General features: G+C 43.1%; 2 protein-coding genes across 6 annotated transcripts; one reads left to right on the top strand and one right to left on the bottom strand.

The window, feature by feature from the left end:
* Positions 1-627: 627 nt before the first annotated feature.
* Positions 628-4,151, top strand: LOC133911729 (protein LURP-one-related 6-like). Of its 3 annotated transcripts, XM_062354104.1 has the most exons (5): positions 628-1,146; positions 1,693-1,868; positions 2,007-3,288; positions 3,442-3,684; positions 3,801-4,151. In XM_062354104.1, exons 3-5 carry the CDS (start codon positions 3,055-3,057, stop codon positions 3,930-3,932), a joined length of 609 nt encoding a protein of 202 aa, XP_062210088.1. In that variant the 5' UTR covers positions 628-1,146; positions 1,693-1,868; positions 2,007-3,054; the 3' UTR covers positions 3,933-4,151. The 3 variants fall into 3 exon arrangements, with proteins under 3 accessions (XP_062210088.1, XP_062210086.1, XP_062210087.1); XM_062354102.1 differs by having other exon boundaries at positions 1,693-3,288; XM_062354103.1 differs by having other exon boundaries at positions 1,678-3,288.
* A 370-nt stretch (positions 4,152-4,521) lies between these two features.
* Positions 4,522-11,997, bottom strand: LOC133911727 (serine/threonine-protein kinase RIPK-like). 3 transcript variants are annotated; one of them, XM_062354098.1, is made up of 5 exons: positions 11,483-11,994; positions 10,703-10,838; positions 7,872-8,008; positions 5,505-5,632; positions 4,522-5,414 (listed from the first exon to the last, which is right to left on the bottom strand). In XM_062354098.1, exons 1-5 carry the CDS (start codon positions 11,891-11,893, stop codon positions 5,012-5,014), a joined length of 1,215 nt encoding a protein of 404 aa, XP_062210082.1. In that variant the 5' UTR covers positions 11,894-11,994; the 3' UTR covers positions 4,522-5,011. The 3 variants fall into 3 exon arrangements, with proteins under 3 accessions (XP_062210082.1, XP_062210081.1, XP_062210083.1); XM_062354097.1 differs by having other exon boundaries at positions 5,509-5,632; positions 11,483-11,986; XM_062354099.1 differs by lacking the exon at positions 7,872-8,008 and having other exon boundaries at positions 5,509-5,632; positions 11,483-11,997.
* Between the last annotated feature and the right edge of the window lie 3,894 nt (positions 11,998-15,891).

The raw sequence follows: 15,891 nt of genomic DNA, 5'->3' as shown, positions 1-15,891 counted from the left end.
CTGCTAGACCGTCAGATACAAAAGACTCATCGTCAGACGAAAGAAGGATCGAACAGTAAATAGCCGAACCAGTCTTTTTTTTTTTCCGTGTGTGTGGAGTGAGTGCGCGCGTTCATATTCAGATACTACAGCTTTATTTAACGGTGAAGAGTAAAAAAAAAAAGTCTTCTCCTTTCCCGTGCTCATGTTCTTCCTACTATTCATCTTCTCCAATAGACCTTCCTCTATATTCCTCTCTCTTCCTTTCTAAATCCTTTCCCAGCTTCTCTCCAATGGGTTGCTAACACCACCATGGCGCATGTGGGCTTGCCGTCGACTGGAGCGGGGGAGGTTGCATCGCTGACCACAAGTCCACATCCAGACGGTTTTGGGCTATAGCGCAATCGGGGCGGCATACCGTAGATCCAACGGCTTTGGTAGCCTGCACAGAGTGGACCACGATCAACAACGTTTTGCATCTTAGCCCATCGTTCGGATCACGACTATTCTCCGCGGTCCTACTATTTTCAGGAAACCCTTTTTTCGAATCGCGAATATTAACCGCGATTCAACTTTTTACATAAAATCCCTATCACGATCTAATGTTTTTCAGAAACACTATATCGACTATTAACCGCGATCATTTTTTCCAAAGTAGTCCCTCGCTTACGCTGGCTGTCCTCCCTCTTTCTCCCATGGCGCACGGCTGATGGCTGCCCTTTGCGGTCCGCCGCCGGCGACTTGGACTTTCCGGCAAACCGCGGCTTGTGGCGCAGGCGGAATGCCCTGTCGTACCTACCCTCTTCGTGGATGTCCTTGTGCGCCTGCTCCTCTCCTCCGCCTACTCCTCCATGCTCCGCGCCCTCCTTCCCTTCTCCGCCTCCGGCAGCGGCGGGCGGGCGGTGCGGTACGGGGTTTCGACGGGGCTCGAGGTCGAGAGGTTACTGTGCTATGTGCCTCACAGAGGGTTCAGCAATCAGGTGAGCGAGCTCCGGAACGCCGCAATGGCCGCCTCGCTGCTCAACCGCACGCTCGTCGTGCCCACCGTGCTCGACCGCCACGCCGTCGTACTCCGGAGCTGCCCCCAAGTTCGGGGTCGCCAACCCCGCCGCGCTCCGCGCCGCCGTCTGGAACCAGGACATGCATTGCAGCTCCTCCGGGAGGGAGGTAAAGACCTCAATTTTTGCGTTCAATTCGGCAGAGTTGGTTTGGTCTTTGGTGTAGCAAAACTGCAGAAGTTGCTTGGATTTCAATTTGGTCTACACCTTTTGCTTGCAGCTTGCGCCTTGCTAAATGAATCAAATGATAATAGTTGTTTGGAACATTGCGGCAACCTCAAAATTACTAAATTAGAACTCCAATGAGATGTTTTGCAATGCATAAGGCACCGCAGTTGCATCTTCCTTGCGAGTGCTCGGCCATTTTCAGGATTGCAGATTACATTGCATTACTTAATTTGCTTCACTGATGGAAATATAGCGAAATTATTTTCAGAAGGAAGATGTAGAGATGTATGTCTTCAGTATCAGAAATTTTGATGTGCAAGATTTAAAGTAAGCAAGAAAGTGTTCAATTGTTTTCTGCAATTTGGGATGGAATGAATCTTTACTGGCAAGTTGTGCTGCTGTACTTGAAATTCTGATATATGCTAAGCAGTTTCTTGAGCCAAGTATTTCGAACTTATAACATATGGATCAGCTTTGATTGCTGCAGGCCAGAGAGAACTTGAGGATTCAGCATGAAAAAATGCTTTCTACTCTGCAGAGCCTGGAAGAAAAAAGGAAGAATAGTGCCAAGCTGGACAAGATCAAGGCTTCCATAAACAAGTTTCAATCATTGATCATCGCTACTTCACATGCTGCCACTAGTACATCTCAGCCATTATCAGAGTCTGTGACAGCGAGCTTGCACCAGAGCTTGCCGAGCTTTGTTTTGCGCGAGTCTTATTCCCAGTTTCCACATCCCTGATTCCAGATTTTGTGCTGCTGCTCGGAAGTAGTTAATTGTTTCTGAATATTAACGTGCAGGCTATGGAGCATTACTATGACATCCAGAATGAAATTGTTCAGTAAGTCAGTGGTCTGGTGGACAATTCCTTGGCTGACTCAACATCGGACCTTCATAGGCTTTCAACCGTGATCTTGAGGCTGCTGTCTTGGCATGGCACTGGACCGGCTTCCAGATTCTGTGGTTTCAGAGGCTACCAAGATCGCCCTATATCGTCGAAGACAGAGGTTCAGATGACGAAACATGCTAAGGCTATTGAGATCACAAGATCAATGAACAACATACTACAACTTCGCTTTCCAACCAGCAGCAACTCCGCGCGACTGGTCAGCATAACACGTTGAATCATGCGCTTAGAGGCTTGATCGCTCTCTCTACACTTCTCCTGCCAAGATTCATGAAGCAACCCTTCTCGCTGAAATGAGATCGAGTTGTTTAGTGTTTCCCTTACGAAAAAAGGGAGTTTGTTTAGTGAAGAGATCAATGTTCTATTTTGGGAAATCCTATTTTGGGAAAAATTAGAATTAATGCTTTATATTCCGTGGCATGATTAGCTACCATTTATGCCAAGGATAAGCTTGGGTTAGTCACCTGAACCTGTCCAACACAAGGTATGTACTTAGCATTGTCGTATAGCATTTAGTTATCAAAGTATCATCAGCAAATAATTAGGCATGTAATTAGGAATAATCTGTTTCACCTAAACGTAAACGCTTCAAAAAGGTGAAGATAAAGTAGTTTGGTAGCCTAAAGCAAACGTGTTCAAAGATTCTTCTGGTGGGATCCAGTACCCCTGCATACTTACTAAAGCATTTTCATTTGTTGTTGCTTCAAATGTCATACTTCATCCAAATTACTTGGCTCACAATAATGACGAGTTCACAACCTCTATTGGCAATCCTTGTTAGGCAGGTACACAGATGAGTCATGAGACACATCCACACTCTAACGACTCTTTATATTCCTTGCATTCATTGCCAAGCTAATGTATGAGCTAGCTAAGGATAGCATATATATAGCTGGCTTGAAAAGAAGATTCATCACAAATCCATAAAAGAGCTACGTACCATGGGTGCATACACAACCATAACCCCAATTGTCAGCAAGATCTTCTGCAGTTCTTTGCATGCCGTGCTGATGGTGCGCAGGCGTCCTCCTACCGTGAGTGGTGGCGGCTTCGTTGTCACAGACAGGGAGCAGAGGATCATTTTCAGCGTGGATGGCTGTGGAATCATCGGCGCTAGCGGGCAACTGGTTGTCAGGGATGGGGATGGCAATGCTATCCTCTTCATTCACAAGAAGGTGAAATCCAGGAGTTAACCTGAAATTTTCGATTGAGTTTCTTTTCTGAATGTTTTATCACGCTTTTCTGAATGTTTCTTTTCCTAATGTAAGAGCCAATAAGATCTTCAGTTCTTTTCTTTTCTGAATGTTTGATCAAATTTGATCTCAAAGGGAGGTGTTGTTCAAGCATTGAGCGTTAACAACTGGTGGAGAGGATATCTGACTGACTATGGTGAACCAAGCAAGCCGGTTTTCAGCTTGCAGGATCCTAAGCCTGTCCTCTGTATGAAGGGTGATGTTCGGGTCACTGTCGAACCGAAAGGAAGAAAGAGGCACTGGGACTATGAGGTGATTGGATCCTTTGCTCAGAGATCTTGCGCCATCAAGAGCCGAGCAGGCCACGTCGTGGCGCAGGTAAAAATTTCCACACATCCAGGACAATTAAGTTAGAAGGAGCTTAGGAGTAGAACTATGTTATGACCCAACAACTGGTGATGCAATTCCTGTTTCTTTGTTGATGCGCGTCACAGATTGGAGTGACGGGGATGATGGCCGGCAAGGACTTCTATCAAGTGGTGGTGCAACCAGGTTATGACCAGGCCTTTGTGGTTGGCGTGATCGCCATTCTTGACAACATGCATGGAGAGTCCACTAGGTGTTGATAGTAGACATGATAACAATGTAGCTGCTTGGCTGCTTGTATCTATCTGTCGATCAGATTCATCATATTAGCAAATTGTTAGGATACAATTGTGTAGCTTGATTATTCATCGGGCATTACTTTCTTACTTTACCTTTCTTACTACATGGTATGTATGATATGAAAATGTTGTAAATTGGTGTTGAAGATTATTACTTTACTTTACATGCAAAGAATCTGTGAGTTCTTGATACTAACATATTGCACGTACTTTGCTATGCGTTGCTTGGATAATGCTTCTGAATCAACAGTGTTTAGTAATATATCCTAAAGCTCGTCAAGGAAGAAGATGAGTTTCCGTAGCAATAATCTAATTGCAGGATCCTAAGGTTAGAAATTTGGATGAATTTTTTAGTGTGGGTATACACGTTAGTTGTCTCATATGTCATCTCATACAATGTTACGTAGGATTTTAGATACAAACAAGGAAATTTTGCTCTCAAGTTACTAGCTGCAGTATTAGTGTACTTTACTGTACTATACTGTCTGATGTATTCATGTATAGATGAACAGACTGGGATTTACTGTACTATACGAGGCTGTGTGCACCATTGAATGAAAAGACTGGGATTTACATTTCATTGTTGACAGACATAGCGAGAAGAAATATACTAGCAGCCTTCAGCCCGTGTCATGCATGTTGAGGAACCTGCCACGACATTCCAGTCGGAGTTGGTCTCGACTCTACAAATGTGGTTCCAGTTACATCAGAAATGCAAACTAAGTCCAGTTTCTCCTCCAATTTTCATGCAGATTTGAGAATCTGGGTTGCAAACTTGTGATGTATACTACATATGCAAATACTCTACTTGCCAGTAAACGTAAAATAACAAACTGGTGTACACGCTCATGTACGGGCGAGATGCTCCTATTTACAAGCTTTAAAACCTCTTCCCATTTGATGTCAAACGCAACCTGCTTCAATTTCACAACCATTTCACCGGCTAGCTGTTGGATCGATAGCCCAGTCGTTAGCACCAAGCAAACGTGTCACAGGTACATCACTCCGGCCGCACGGCGGCGGCCGGCTCCGCCGCGCCTTCAGACCTCCTCCGGCCTCTTCTGCCGGAGCCTCCCTTGCCTTCGTCGCCGTCGTCGGGCGGCACGACGTAGACGAAGGGCCCGACGATGCCGTCGTCGAGCGCCAGGAGCGGCTCCAGCGCCTCGACGACGGCGGACATGTGCGGGCGGGACTTGGGGTTGAGGCTGACGCACTGGTGCGCCACCGCCGCGGCCTCGCGCGCGGCCCGGCTCGAGTACTGCCCCGCCAGGTTTGGGTCCATGACGCGGTCCAGCCTGCGCGCGTCCGTCAGGTACGGCCGCGCCCACTCCACCAGGTTCTGCTCCCGCGGCGGCCGGGTCTTGTCCACCGACTTGCGCCCCGTCAGCAGCTCCAGCAGCACCACGCCGAAGCCGTACACGTCGCTCTTCGCCGTCAAGTGGCCTGGAATTGAAACGCAATATTCAGGCAGGGTAATCACGCAATTTTTCTGTGCACGCGTATAAATAAAGCTGTTGATGATTTGTGCTGTACGTGCCAGTCATGATGTACTCCGGTGCGGCGTAGCCCTGCGTGCCCATGACTCGCGTCGAGACGTGCGTCTCGTCTTCCTCTGGCCCGTCCTTGGCTAGCCCGAAATCTGACAACTTGGCCTTGTAATCCTACACAACACTCCACAAGGGACGGCGATGAGTGAGAACACTGTAGCAAATGCAAGCAAAAACGTCAGCTGCCTGCCTGCCTCGCGGTCTCGCCCAGAGCAGTGAACCCTCAACAGCTTCGTTAATTAACAGCACAGAATTAAAGCGACTGATCCTTTTAATTTATCATTGCTAATATACACTTCCTAATCTTCAAATGTCTGAAATCGTGTGAGATTTTGAGAAACAAGTTAAGATGTGTCTTAATTTGATTGTGATAAGTTATTAATAACGTTAGGTTTGAGTTGAACTTGGTTGATATGAATTTGTTTGTGCGTGATTTTATTTATGGGTAATCTAAGTTGGAGTTAGATTTTCTGTCTTGTGTTCAGGAAAAATAAATTCATCGGAATATCTAGTGTCTAGAAAGTTAGCTTCATCAGATGGTCCGGTGTGGTGTTAAAACTGACGCCGAAGCAATTCCGTGCTCAAGCAAAAATGAAGATCAAAGCACTGAATTATCTGGCTATAGGCTTAGAGAGCACTGAATTATCCTTGGAGCATATTTTCAAGAGAAGGTTGCAAAATGACAGTTTTGCTATGTTGTACTCATAAGATAGTCCAATGCTAAGTGTATGCTCACTAGATGATAACACCAGACTATTTCTCAGCAGTAACGACTAATGACAACTAACACAGTGAGGATTGAAATTTGTACTCACCGGATTGTTCGGTGCGAGTAAGAGATACTCACTGGATCATCCGATGTTAACAGAAAAAGTGGGTGATTAGTCAACGGCTAAAATTTGGATCTCTAGCCTATAAATACCCCTCGACTTGATTTCATTTGGCTCTCTTGCGATCTAGAGGAGTTCATACACTGTGTGTATCATCAAGAAGCAAGAGAGATCACTTGAGTTGATTTTTAAGTCTCTAATTGAAGATTAAGGACATTATTAGTGCTTGGAGAGTAGCAAGTATGCATCTAGCTGTAGTCTAAGCTCGATCTTGATCAAGTGAAACTATTGGCTTATTACTCTTTATGTTTGGCAACACCTAGTCGGTCTTTGATGATTGGAGATGTCTCGATGAGCTCTTGGAGTTCTTGTGAGAGCTCCGGAATGAGCTATGTACTTGGTTTGATACCCGCCAATCCGAAGATAGAGAAGTGTCAATCATGAGAGAGCACTTAGTCTTGGTGACTCGAGGGGGAGCGATATCCTTGGTAGATGCTCCAACGTGGACTAGGGGGAGTGCCAACTCTTCGATACATCGAGAGAAAAAATTTGGTGTTCTCTTGTCCATCTCTTTACTATTTTGCAATGGTATTTGAGCATCTACTTTCTTGCAAGCTTTCAATTCCGCATTTTCTTAATGTATTTACTTACTTATTTTGTTGTCTTCTCCTAGATTGACTGTGTAGTCACATTTCCTTTCTTCCAGGCTAATGTTGCTATTTGTTCTTAGATTATGGTAGAAATTTTAAATTACCTAATTCACCCCCCTCTTAGACTATTCAATCCTTTCACTAGGCTTCTGTCGATGAACTTTTTTTCAGTGAGGATTTGTGTCCTACAATCTTAGAGGAAGGTCGGCAGACGGCATGCCTGCCTAGCAGAGGAGGCAGGCGTCGAGACGGAGCGACAAGGGTGCCGCCGATTACAGGTCACATGACGGACAACTAGTTGGTGGGTCGGTATCAAAGTGAAGAGCTTAAAATAGAATGGTTAGCACGGCAGGGTCACAAGCAAGATGAAGGCAAGCAGGCAATACGGGGGAGTGAGCACATTAGAGGTTGAAGAAATTGTCGATTTAGCTGGTGGTCCAAAAAAAAAGTTGTTGGCTCACAGCCGTCACACGAGAAAAGAGAAGAAAACATATGGTTGAAAATCATCAAGTCCATTGCTAATAATGCGTTTGCACATTATATTTTTCTCCACTAGAAAAAAGAAGTCTCCTTTTCACGGAGGGATGCCATGTCCATACGGCCGGGAGCGCCGCAATGGTTGACTCTATTTCCCTGGGGTGATCGAAGCCAGCGGTGGTCAAGACTTTGCTGTTCCGCAGTTGGCATTTTGGTTTGGCGGCCTGACAATTTCAGCAGTAGTTTACTTGCTGCGACTTGCATTTATGCAACCAACCCCATCGATCGCTAGTTTCTGACGGACACTTCCACTCGATCAAACCAAACCCAACCACGACTCAGAAGTCTGATGTTTCTAGTGAGAGAGGAAGGTAGGTGGATAGCGTCGTTACGCACCGAGTCCAGCAAGATGTTGGAGGTCTTGAAGTCCCGATAGATGACCGGCTTCTCGGCTTCATGGAGGAAGGCCAACCCTTTGGCAGCACCAATGGCGATCTTCAACCGTGTTGACCATGGCATCGACGCCGCGTATTCTGCGTATTGTATTGGGTACGATTAATTTGATCAGTTGAGGTAAGCAAAGTTACAGCTGATGTGCATGCAATTTGGAGAAAGCTGTCAAAATTTCCATGATAATTAAGAGTAAAAACAACTGGCAATGTTCGGAATGTGTCCATTTCCAATACCATCATCTTCTCCCCCCCCCCCCCACCTATTGTCATTATCTTGTTCTTTAGAATAAGTGGATGAACTACACCTAACTCATAACGTACTCATATGTAGTATACGAGTTTATTGTATTTCAAACCACGTGTGATTTATTTTCTTAAAAACACACGCACGCACGTAGGTTCAGACTTTCTGTTCTTCAGATCTATCTAGAACAAATAACTTGCTAACTCTAAAAAATCAGGTTCAATTTGGGACGCATGATTTTTTCTGAAAATTCGATCACAGGAAACAGTATAATTCCATTAGGAATTCCTTAGGGACTCAGAGTTTGAGAAACTAAGTTCAAATATGTCTTAATTTATATATGATTAATGATTGATAAAATTGTCAATTTAGTTTATTGGGTTTTGAATTGCTTGAGCTTGGTTTGAGCATTTTGATTATGAATTAACTGAAGTTGGATAAATGTGTTTGCTGTCTTATGGTGTACAGGTGACATATGCAACTTAACGGTCACCGGCGGATGATCGGGCCTAAGCAGATGCTTGGAGCCGGACGATCAATGAGGTCAGGTTGAGTCAAGAGTGATCCTAGTTATTCACGTGAATGTCAAGCAAAATATGAAATGTATGATGAAATGACATGTTGATAAAATCAAACGAAAGAGATGTCGGTATAAGTGATAAGACAGTCCGAGGGATAGGGAGCGGGAGAGACTTGCTAGCGATCAGGATTACAAGACGGGGTACACGTATCGATATCAGAGCGCTTGCTTAAGGTGTAACCAAGTGGTGAGTCACGCTTTGAGAAGTGTGCAGAGAGTTTCACGGTTGAGTATCAAAATCGTGGAAGGATTGAAGGAGTATGTTGCATCATCATGAAACTTGTGTCAAGACAAAGTTAAGTCGTGAAAACGTCGCGACTGTTTGATGGATGGAGCAAGAAATAGACTAAAATATCTTCGATGGTAGGTATGAGTGTACTACAAGAGATGAATATTTTGATAACAAGCTATGAAACTTAAAGATCAATTTTTTTAGTTTATAAATAAAGAGGTAGGGCTATGAGAGAGTATAAACTAGCCACTTGAGCTCCTTGTACCACTCATTTGAAAGTCTAGTACTAGGGTTTTAGAGTAGAGGAAGATGAATGTTTAGTCTATGTAATATGTGAGAGTTTTTAAAAGAAAATCCTTATAATCCGTCTAAAATAGGGCTGATATCTTTGAGTAATAAAATTTATATTTTTGCATATGTTTGAATTCCACTTCTTCTAATCTCTTTCTATTAGTTCTCTTGTAAGTTTGTAAGTTTTTTTTTTATTTTCTTGTTAATTTTTATTTTTGTCTTTGAGATGCTATTTTAAACCTTACGAAGTTGCTCTTCTTGTTTATAGAGACATAAACATTTATATACTTATGTATTTGAGAGAATCTTGAATCCCCTTGTCTTTAGACTATCAACTCGGAGATTTGCTTCTTTCAGTGATTGTCTTTTTGCTTTGTTCTTCGTTCAAGTTTCAAGTTTTTATGCTAAAAAACACATAGAATGATCTTGAATAGAACATATGTTTTATATTCCATCTATAAAGTCATGTTGCCTTTAAATTTTTTTCTCGTTTTGTCTCTCTAAAGTTTATACTTCCGTTTGTACGTTTTTAAGGGACGTTGAGTGAATGAGTATATCATTTATTTTCAAAAAATTGTAAGACGTCTATTCACCCTCTCTAATCGTCGTTTTTGATCCTACAGAGTTCACTTTACCCTGCTCTGAGCCTAGTATTGGTGACCATGGGGACTCGACTGGACTGGAAGCTCTACCCTGTTCTTTTAAAAGCATGAATCGTATTTAGCGGTAACATAATTCACAACTTTTTGACTTATGCTCCAGAATGCCAGATGCTACTGACTGGTCCTAATCACATACCGTAAGGTTTTACTTTGCATAAAGATTAAAGTGAAACAATCATATATGTGCAGCAAGTGGTGCAGGTGTCCTACCCATACCACCTCAGAATCAAAAGCATGAAATTTGCACTGTCTCCTCTTACTGCACCAAGGCATGCAAATACTCCAAGAGAGGACTTGCACCATGGAGATAGAAAAAGAAGTATAAAACCACCAAAGAAGTAAGTCCAAAAGGCAGTTTGAACCATCAGAAAAAACTGGAGAAAGAAATGGAAGGGTGTAGAGCACGGAAAGCTAGCCGCTCGATCGATCCGGTCACCAATTCGCCAAAAAGTTTATGCGAGAGAACAAGAAGGTGAAATCGATCGAGCGAGCCGTCCAGTCCGACTGATGTGCACCTCGAGATTCGAATCTTTCTAGCATAATGATGCAGCGAAGAAAAGGAGACCGAAAACAACTCTCAAGGGATATCCCTTTCTTACCGCCTGCAAATTTGATGCTATCTGCTACAGTGTCTTCTCCACTGTTCTAGCTAGGCTGTATGTTTTAGTCTTGCAGAAAATGATGTGTGCCAAAATGCGTGAAACGTTGCTGTAGGAAATTAACCGAGAAATTATAAAGTTATTAACATTAATCATGGCGTGCTTACTTTTGAAGAGATGTTTCTCCAAGCTGCCCCTCGTCATGAACTCGTAGACAAGAAGCCTGTGCTCGTCCTCGTAGCAGTAGCCGATCAGTTTGACGAGGTGAGGGTGCCTCAATTGCCCCAGAAAAATGACTTCGGTCTGCATGGCCATGTCAGTTAACCGTAAATATTCCTCATTTATTTGCTAATTTACTTTAGCTGAGACGTGAGCTGAGGAAACCATTGAGCCAAGCAAATACTGTTCCATTGAATTTTGTCCCGTGCTGGAAACCTTACCAAATTAGCTTTCGGAAAGAAGTTCAGTACGTGGAATACACCAACCCATGGAACTTGTAATTCTAAGACAAGAGAGTACTACACTACTGCTGCTGATAGAATGCACTAATACCTTTCAAAATTCAACTTAATTTCACTTTCAAGAGGCTATATATAATGATGATGAAAATTTGGAGCTAACTGATGACTGACTCAAACCTGACCGTCAGAAACAGCTCAACAAACTGTGAACAAACAAGTCTCACAACTAGTTAAAGCACGCTGATAGACGCTAAACCCATGCGTGCAACAAATTCAAACATAACATTGCTTACACTGTTTCATTGGATTAATTTCTCCTCCACACTTAAATATGCCGTACTGTATTATCCAGACAAATTAATATAGCACTAATTAACTAAAGAATTCGAAGTAAATCGTAGCTAGTAATAATATATAATAGTTGTTCCTCTTAAATTTACTCATTTACGTTGGTTAATAAGCAGTTGGTACTGGAGCAGTAATTACCAGCCATTCGTTGTGGCCTTGGCCGCCCTCGAGATCGAGCAGCTTGACGGCGACGGGCTGCGCGCACAGCCCGGGCTTGACCTTCTCGTCGACGTAGCCCTTGTAGACAGGGCCGAAGCCGCCCTCGCCGATGAAGTTGGTCATGGAGAAGTCCCTGGTGACGGCGCGCAGCTCGGCGATGGTGAAGACGTGCATGTTGGACCCGGCCAGCGACAGCGACAGGTCCTCCGGCGACACCATCCCGCTCAGCTCCGAGAACGACATCCGGCTCTGCAACGACCGCGGCTTGCCGCTGCCGCTCCCCGCCGCCGCGGCCACCTTCTTTTTCTTGCCGCCGCCCTTCTTCTTCCTGCCGCGGCCGCCGTGGGAGCTGAAGCACCCGAAGAGCGAGCTCCACGCCGGCCTCGCCATGCGCGTTCGCGTGCCTCGATCGGTCTATGGGTTTACCGCTCACCAACTGCTTTGGCTGGACATAGCGAGGTATATATACGGGTGCCGTGGTGCTTGCGGGGTAGGTTAATTGCTTCATCTGCGAGGGGACTGGGGGAGTAGTTGTGGGTGATTAACTAGCGTTGATTAGCGGCGGTGTTTGGTTTGGTAGGGTGGAGGCTGAACTCGGAACGGAGAAAAATAATCTTATCAGATCTTATCTAATGTATTTGCCATCTTAATTTAATTTATAGTATAATATATAATAAAAAATATTATAAAACTTATAATGTAACCAATGAAATTACGTGTGAGAAAATAGAAAAAATAAAAATAAAATATGATATGTCACAGTGATGACCAAGTATAGTAACATTATTTTCCCGGAATGGAGGGAAGGACGGATGGCGTGCGGAGAGGCTTCTGACTTGGCACGGAAAACCGCACAGGGGGCTGCGGATTTTGGTGTCATCAGCGGCCGCGCCGTCAGTTGGCCAGAACGGCAGGTGCCGAGCACGCCCTTCTCACCAGGACCAGGACCAGGTCCCCTCGTTCGTCTGATCAGGACGGTTGGATGGCTCGGATGGAACCAGCTGCATGTGGATGCAAATGACCTCTTTTTTAAGTGTTTAGACGTACTTTTGCGTTCATTTCAGACGACGATTCAGAAGTATGTTTGGATTTTTGAAACGGTCTTATTTGGTACCGTTTATTGTTGGTTTCTGTTTTTTTAAACTATAAGTTGAAATAAATAGATTGATTTATGGTTGGTTATTAAAAGATTAAAAATAAAAATTGATAAGCTGACTGAGCATGATTTTTTTTAAAAACTAGTGTATTGAGATCTTAATTTTTTTTCATAAATACTAACAACTTTTAGCATAAGGTATAAACAATTTTCAGCAAAAACATATAAGGTTTAGCTGTGCCAAACATGACTAATATATCACCTAAGCCTCAAGCTATTTAAATTTTTCTTTTTTTTGGTGCGTGTGGTTTGTTTTTGACATATCCTTTTTTTTTCCTTTGCTAGTATTACCTATCAGTGTACAGTGTACTGACGTAGTGCTCTTTTTTTTTTCTGAGGGAAAGTACTGACGTACTACTTGTACTGATTATGATATAATGGTTTTGGAACTTTTCCTTCCAGAAGTTGTACTGCATCAAACTTGCAAGGGACGTTCCTCTCCATTCCTGCTTGGGCTAGTAATGCTTCTTCCTGTCTAGTACCACTTTCCAATGCAAGCTGCCTACCGACGCCACAGGGACACGTATGCGCCAGGCAGCCTTTAAATAGCAAATCTGTTTAGTTATGTATTACTCGTAGTTGGGAGCAGCTTGTACCACGTAGTATCATGCATGTCTTTTCTCTGCTGCATCACATGCATGTCTTTTCTCTGCTGCATATATACCATCTTGAGTCTAAAATAAGTGTTATTTTAGGCTACATATAATCAACTATTTTAAATTTTAACTAAAAATTATTTTTTATGTATTAAGCTTAGATATTTGAAAATGATATGGGTAGATTTGTCTCAAAAAATATTTTCATAATAATATATTTTTACTATATTTTTATCAATATATTACAATAAAAAATAGTAGTCAAAGTTGTATTTTAGAAACCATATCAATATCTAAAATAAAAACGATACTTATTTTGGAGACAGGAGGGAATAGCTTGTACCATTTGGTGGATCCCATTTCTTTTTTTTTTTAAAGAACTCGAGAGTGCAACTCGTAATTTATACTATATTTGAGCGAAGATCGAACAGTCCCATGCAACTTTACTGGTTTTGAAGCATATCAATCCGCATTTTCTTTTCTATGTTGGACAAACTAGATGAGTACGTAGAGCTAAACACACCCCCGATGTTGATTTCATAGGGCCGTCACACATTTTGGAAGTCACCCTTCTGATTTTTTTTTTTTTTGCTAACAGTTCATCCAACAGTACATAATTTTAGCGGCACAGAAGTGATAGGGCTCAATGTATTTTCACGTGATTATATATGATTTAAAAACTAATGACCAAAGCGAGTACTATACAAGGTCAAACAGTGTCTTATTTGTCCCTGTGGGCAGTCTGTGGCAATCCTGTTTTTTTTTTTAAATCAAATGGGAAAAGGAAAGACAACTCAAACTCATGTGTACTTACTTTTAGGTTGCCTTTTTTTTTGGAACCAGAAAACATCATCGAGTTTTCATTTTTCACTCGTTCAATGCCTATATATGCTTATTGCCTTATTTAACCTTGTGCATCAAGATACACACCTGTACTTGTTAAATCTTTAGTCCATCACAGTATCTAGAAGAAAGATACCTTGTCTAGATATCTGCCAAAAAACTGGCATGTGATGTTCATTGTTGTCGAACTCAAGAACATGACAGAGCACCAAATTTCAGAAAGTTCCTCCAAGTTGGTCATGAAACCTACAAATATCAGCCTGCCTAGTAAAGCGATCCTCGGATAAATATGAATCAGATGGTTTCTGCTAAGAGATGGTGGTTAGGTGTGCTAGCTAGTATATAAAAGCAAACATGTACATGACACATGATATGCTACCCAATGATGCAGATTAAATAAGTAAAAGTTGTTTAGATTATCCAAGCTATGTGGTGTTAGTTGCAGCCGATAGTCGACATGGATGGATGTGGCTAGCCCTTCTAGAAACTTGATCACCTCGGTGTGGCTGTAGCGGACTACAACTGTACGTACGGTCAAAGCGTTGCAGGTAGGGAGGAGATCTCAGGTATGCATGGATACGATGGATGGCAGCATGAGCTAGCGTTTCTTCCCTTCTTTCTTTGTAGATGCAGACACTGTGTAAGGGGATTTTCTCTACAAAAGATTAAAAACAGGAGATATGAAGACACATGGATCGAATTCATGCCCCTCCATCGTCCATCGAATTCAACAGCATAGCTCACGATGTATTTATTCTTTTTCCTTCATGACAATCGATCATGGTCACGATGTATACATGCAGTTTCATTCCATAGTACGTGCACAACCGTGGCCCTAGTCTCAACAAATGGATAAACCTTTCGCCAGGTGCAAGTGCAATCTATGTTCCAAATCCCAGCGGTAACCGTCGGATTGCCGCTGGTATCCGGAAACCCCGGTGCATGCGTGGGTGCGTACGCGCGACGAGCACCCCTCACCAGCACTCTGACTGGCGTTGCGTGTCTGACCCAGCCGGGCCGGCCGCCGGGGGTACGAACGAGCGGAGCAAACCGTCCCAGGGCGCGAGTGGGCGAGGTCGGCCGGGGTTCGTGCCTCGTGCGCGGCGGCATGGACGTCCATTGCACCGGAGGACTCGTGCGATTCACACGGACGGGCGGGCGCGCGCGGGATTTCCGCTCGTCCCGTTGGGCTCATCAGCCGGCCGGCACCGCAACCGAGCCTGGCCTGCCTGCCTGCCTGCCTGCATGGAGCTGGAGCCAGGTAACTTGTTTCAGAGACCATTTGTTTATGATATTCGATCTATAAAAATATATGATTTCAAGCGTAAAAGAAACCGTCTATAAAAATCTATTATTATATATGATTCACTTAAGAAAACATATATGATAATCGGGTCCTAAATCGATATTTTTGGGCTGAAAAAAAATAATTTTTTTGCCCAACTAGACAACCCACATCACGAGTCATAAGTTACGCAAAGTACGAGTGCATGCGATTCTTAGCATTTGAACTCTGAAAACCTCTCAACTCACTTAATCTTTCTTACCATCCGACCATATAACTACTACCAATACTAAAGCATATGCATTTGTTTTGATATCTTCTATCTGAAAATTCAAACGATTATTTTAGCATCTAAATGACTTGAAATGAAAAAGTTTAAACTACAAAGTTGTATATCTCGTTAAGGGTTACAATTTTCATATAAAGTTTATCCATATCTGACTTTGTAGGAAAAAATTATGATTTTTTAAAATAAATATCATCCATTTTAAAAACGGTTTATTGTGTG

The sequence above is a fragment of the Phragmites australis genome, chromosome 3 (assembly GCF_958298935.1).
Source record: "Phragmites australis chromosome 3, lpPhrAust1.1, whole genome shotgun sequence".
Lineage (NCBI taxonomy): Eukaryota > Viridiplantae > Streptophyta > Magnoliopsida > Poales > Poaceae > Phragmites > Phragmites australis.
This window is presented reverse-complemented; position numbering and strand designations above follow the sequence as displayed.

What these genes read in the sequence shown, in the direction of transcription:
- LOC133911727 (XM_062354097.1), bottom strand. Translation starts at nt 11,893, where the DNA reads ATGGCGAGGCCGGCGTGGAGCTCGCTCTTCGGGTGCTTCAGCTCCCAC. An exon ending in AAGGCCACAACGAATGGCTG is followed by an intron (nt 10,839 to 11,482) that starts GTAATTACTGCT and finishes ATGGCCATGCAG; the next exon opens with ACCGAAGTCATTTTTCTGGG. An exon ending in GGAGAAACATCTCTTCAAAA is followed by an intron (nt 8,009 to 10,702) that starts GTAAGCACGCCA and finishes TACAATACGCAG; the next exon opens with AATACGCGGCGTCGATGCCA.
- LOC133911729 (XM_062354104.1), top strand. Translation starts at nt 3,055, where the DNA reads ATGGGTGCATACACAACCATAACCCCAATTGTCAGCAAGATCTTCTGC. An exon ending in TCCTCTTCATTCACAAGAAG is followed by an intron (nt 3,289 to 3,441) that starts GTGAAATCCAGG and finishes TTGATCTCAAAG; the next exon opens with GGAGGTGTTGTTCAAGCATT. An exon ending in CAGGCCACGTCGTGGCGCAG is followed by an intron (nt 3,685 to 3,800) that starts GTAAAAATTTCC and finishes TGCGCGTCACAG; the next exon opens with ATTGGAGTGACGGGGATGAT.